The 3,038-nt window shown below is 36.5% G+C and overlaps 1 protein-coding gene across 2 annotated transcripts in view; it reads right to left on the bottom strand.

Annotated features, from left to right (window-relative positions):
- Positions 1–2,299, bottom strand: part of LOC107556066 (dnaJ homolog subfamily B member 6-like) — a 36,821-nt gene extending 34,522 nt beyond the window's left edge. For both annotated transcript variants that reach the window (XM_016239057.1, XM_016239056.1), the window contains exon 1: positions 2,116–2,299. In XM_016239057.1, coding sequence (XP_016094543.1) covers positions 2,116–2,180 — 65 coding nt within the window. In that variant the 5' untranslated portion in view covers positions 2,181–2,299. The remainder of the gene's footprint in view (positions 1–2,115) is intronic.
- Between the last annotated feature and the right edge of the window lie 739 nt (positions 2,300–3,038).

Raw genomic sequence — 3,038 nt, 5'->3', positions numbered from 1 at the left:
CCCCGCCTCAGTCCATTCCTTGTGAAGTTCACTCAAATTCTTGCATCGATTTTGCTTGACAATCCTCATAATGCTGCGGTTCTCTCGGTTGGTTGTGCGTCTTTTTCTTCCACACTTTTTCCTTCCACTCAACTTTGTTAACATGCTTGGATACAGCACTCTGTGAACAGCCAGCTTCTTTGGCAATGAATGTTTGTGGCTTACCCTCCTTGTGAAGGGCGTCAATGATTGTCTTCTGGACAACTGTCAGATCAGCAGTCTTCCCCATGATTGTGTAGCCTAGTGAACCAAACTGAGAGACCATTCTGAAGGCTCAGGAAACCTTTGCAGGTGTTTTGAGTTGATTAGCTGATTGGCATGTCACCATATTCTAATTTGTTGAGATAGTGAATTGGTGGGTTTTTGTTAAATGTGAGCCAAAATCATCACAATTAAAAGAACCAAAGACTTGAACTACTTCAGTCTGTGTGCATTGAATTTATTTAATACACGAGTTTCACAATTTCAGTTGAATTACTGAAATAAATGAACTTTTCCACGACATTCTAAATTTATTGAGATGCACCTGTATGTCACGTAACGGCACATTTACCTCAGAAAAAAACATATTCGGTGACCATAAACTCGGCTAGAAAAACGAACTCTAGAGGAGCATTTCGCTAAATATATGTACCATATAACATTCATTATAATTTTTACTGTTCTTCAATATTTAATTTATCTTTAATAAATCCGTTAAGTTATGAAATATTAAATGTTTATTTTTCAAAAAACGAATTGGAGTAGAAATATAATTATGTAAATGTAAAGTTAGTATTATAATTATTATTATTATTATAAAAACCTTTTTAATTTTAATTTAAGCATTTTTTATACAAATCAGTTCATTTTAATCTTCAATATTATAGTAATGTAGTACCAACTGACTATCATGTATATTTTATAGTTGAGAGATTTTTTTCCTTGAGAAAATTTCCCATTTACTGTACCTGATATATATACAAAATAATCTATTTTGAATCAGAATTTAATCGAATCAAGCGTGTTAATCGAAATCGAATTGAATCGTGGAAATTGGTGTCAATACCCAGCCCTAGTAAACAGCCTGGTCATGCCTACACAAAAAGAAAATTTGCAAAAATGTTTCATTCAGGATTGGGTTGACTTCATTTAACTTCTTATTAACACAGTTGTCCCATTCCATTTGCCAGTTTTGGTATATATACATAAGTTTAGTACAGGTTTGACATCTGATGAAGGAATTTGGCATTCTGTAATTCTCAAGAGTGCTATTTAGTGTAAAAAATAACAACTTTACACGCATATAGTATGGACTTAAATTGATTTTGTTATGGGTTAAACATAACAGTTTTAAGACGTATGTAAATCAATTCATGCAATTTTTCATTATAAAGTACTCCAGGGTCCTTATTTATGATGCTTACACATCACTGCATTACAAAGTCATGCACCTCTTAACAACTACTTTCAATGCAGGTCATGCTGCACAATACGACTTCAGTAGGTGTGACAACAGGTCAGCATCTCTACACACTAGGCCTGAGTCAGCAATACACACCCAGCCAGCAGAACACAGCAGGGTCAATGGCCTAAACCAAACACTCCATACACTAGGGGATTTGTCATTTGCACATCTTTTAATAGTGTTTGCCCTCCATAGCTCTGTGCTTTAGAAATTCCCCCCTTAACCATCAGCAAATTCAGTGACCTACAGAATCAGGATTCAATGGGTGTTTGCTCACCTGAAAAACAAAGGACAAAACACCCTTTCCAGGGAGGTAGTAGATGAATAAGGCATGGATAAGGCATGGGGCACAATGCGTCTAAACACCACTAAAAGCTGTATGCTCCCCATCTATCCACACACTCTATTCCCTTTATTCCTTGTTATTAATATAGAGGGCTGATGTTTTTTTTGTTTTGTTCTTTAAATAGAGAACATCAGAAGCGAGGAATTGAGACAAACACACATTAATAGTTCTCACATGGACAGTATCAACTAACCCCTGTGCTGCACAGTCACTGTTATCATTACTGCTCTACTATGTCCCGTGTGTAAAAATAGATGCCCATGACAGGACACGGAGTACTTACGCTTTCTTTATATCGTCATGGGATGCATTTTTCATCACACCCAGGATCTTGTAATAATCCCCCATGGCTCAAGTTTTGGGTTTCCACTCCTCTGGATGAGGATAAATTTTCAGCAGTGGCCCTGGAAGAAAAAGAGAGTGAGAAATCTAGTTGAAGAAGACATAAAAGAGGGGACAACAAACAGAGGGTGTGTTTTGGTAGCTATGTGGGTGGGTGGCTACTGTGACGGACAACCTCGAAACACTCGACATGTGAAAGCATGTTCTACTTTACATTTCATCCATAAAAGCATTTATCAGATTCATGATTGTATTTATCCATATAACGTTTCAGTTTCCTATACTGTATTGTACTGTACACTGAATATCTTCTTATTGACATACTCTAGCCTTTTCTGGCTCAAGCTCAATAAAATAAAAACATGACAAATACAGTAAATAAATAAAATATTAACCAAAGCAGTTTACAGATGTTCTCACATTTACAGTATATTACTACACCTAACACCTACAAGCATAATTAAAACCGGTCAACTCGAAAAACATCTTATCACGAAGAACAAAATGTCAACTGCTTCCAAACAATCAGGGACCAAATGGCCAATTCCAGTAGCTTTCCAGCTGGATCTCATTGGTGTTATTTATATCTGCAGTGTACTACAATGCCGGCTGTTCTGACTCACGTGACTCAAGTACGTTTTTTTATATTTAAAGAGTTTTTATATTTAAAGTGAGTTTTTTGGGCAGTGTAGAGTAGGGCTTGTTGTTTGTCATTTACACCTTGTTGTTTGTCATACATACACCTTCGATAACGATATAAAAAAAATGTTCGATATAGTGCACGATATAGGCACGTGCTATGAGTGACGCAGACAGCACACATGAACATGAGTGCTGTGCCTGCCTGTGATGAGGAGATTGTGA

This window comes from Sinocyclocheilus grahami, unplaced genomic scaffold (assembly GCF_001515645.1).
Source record: "Sinocyclocheilus grahami isolate Dianchi unplaced genomic scaffold, SAMN03320097.WGS_v1.1 scaffold554.1, whole genome shotgun sequence".
Classification (NCBI taxonomy): domain Eukaryota; kingdom Metazoa; phylum Chordata; class Actinopteri; order Cypriniformes; family Cyprinidae; genus Sinocyclocheilus; species Sinocyclocheilus grahami.
This window is presented reverse-complemented; position numbering and strand designations above follow the sequence as displayed.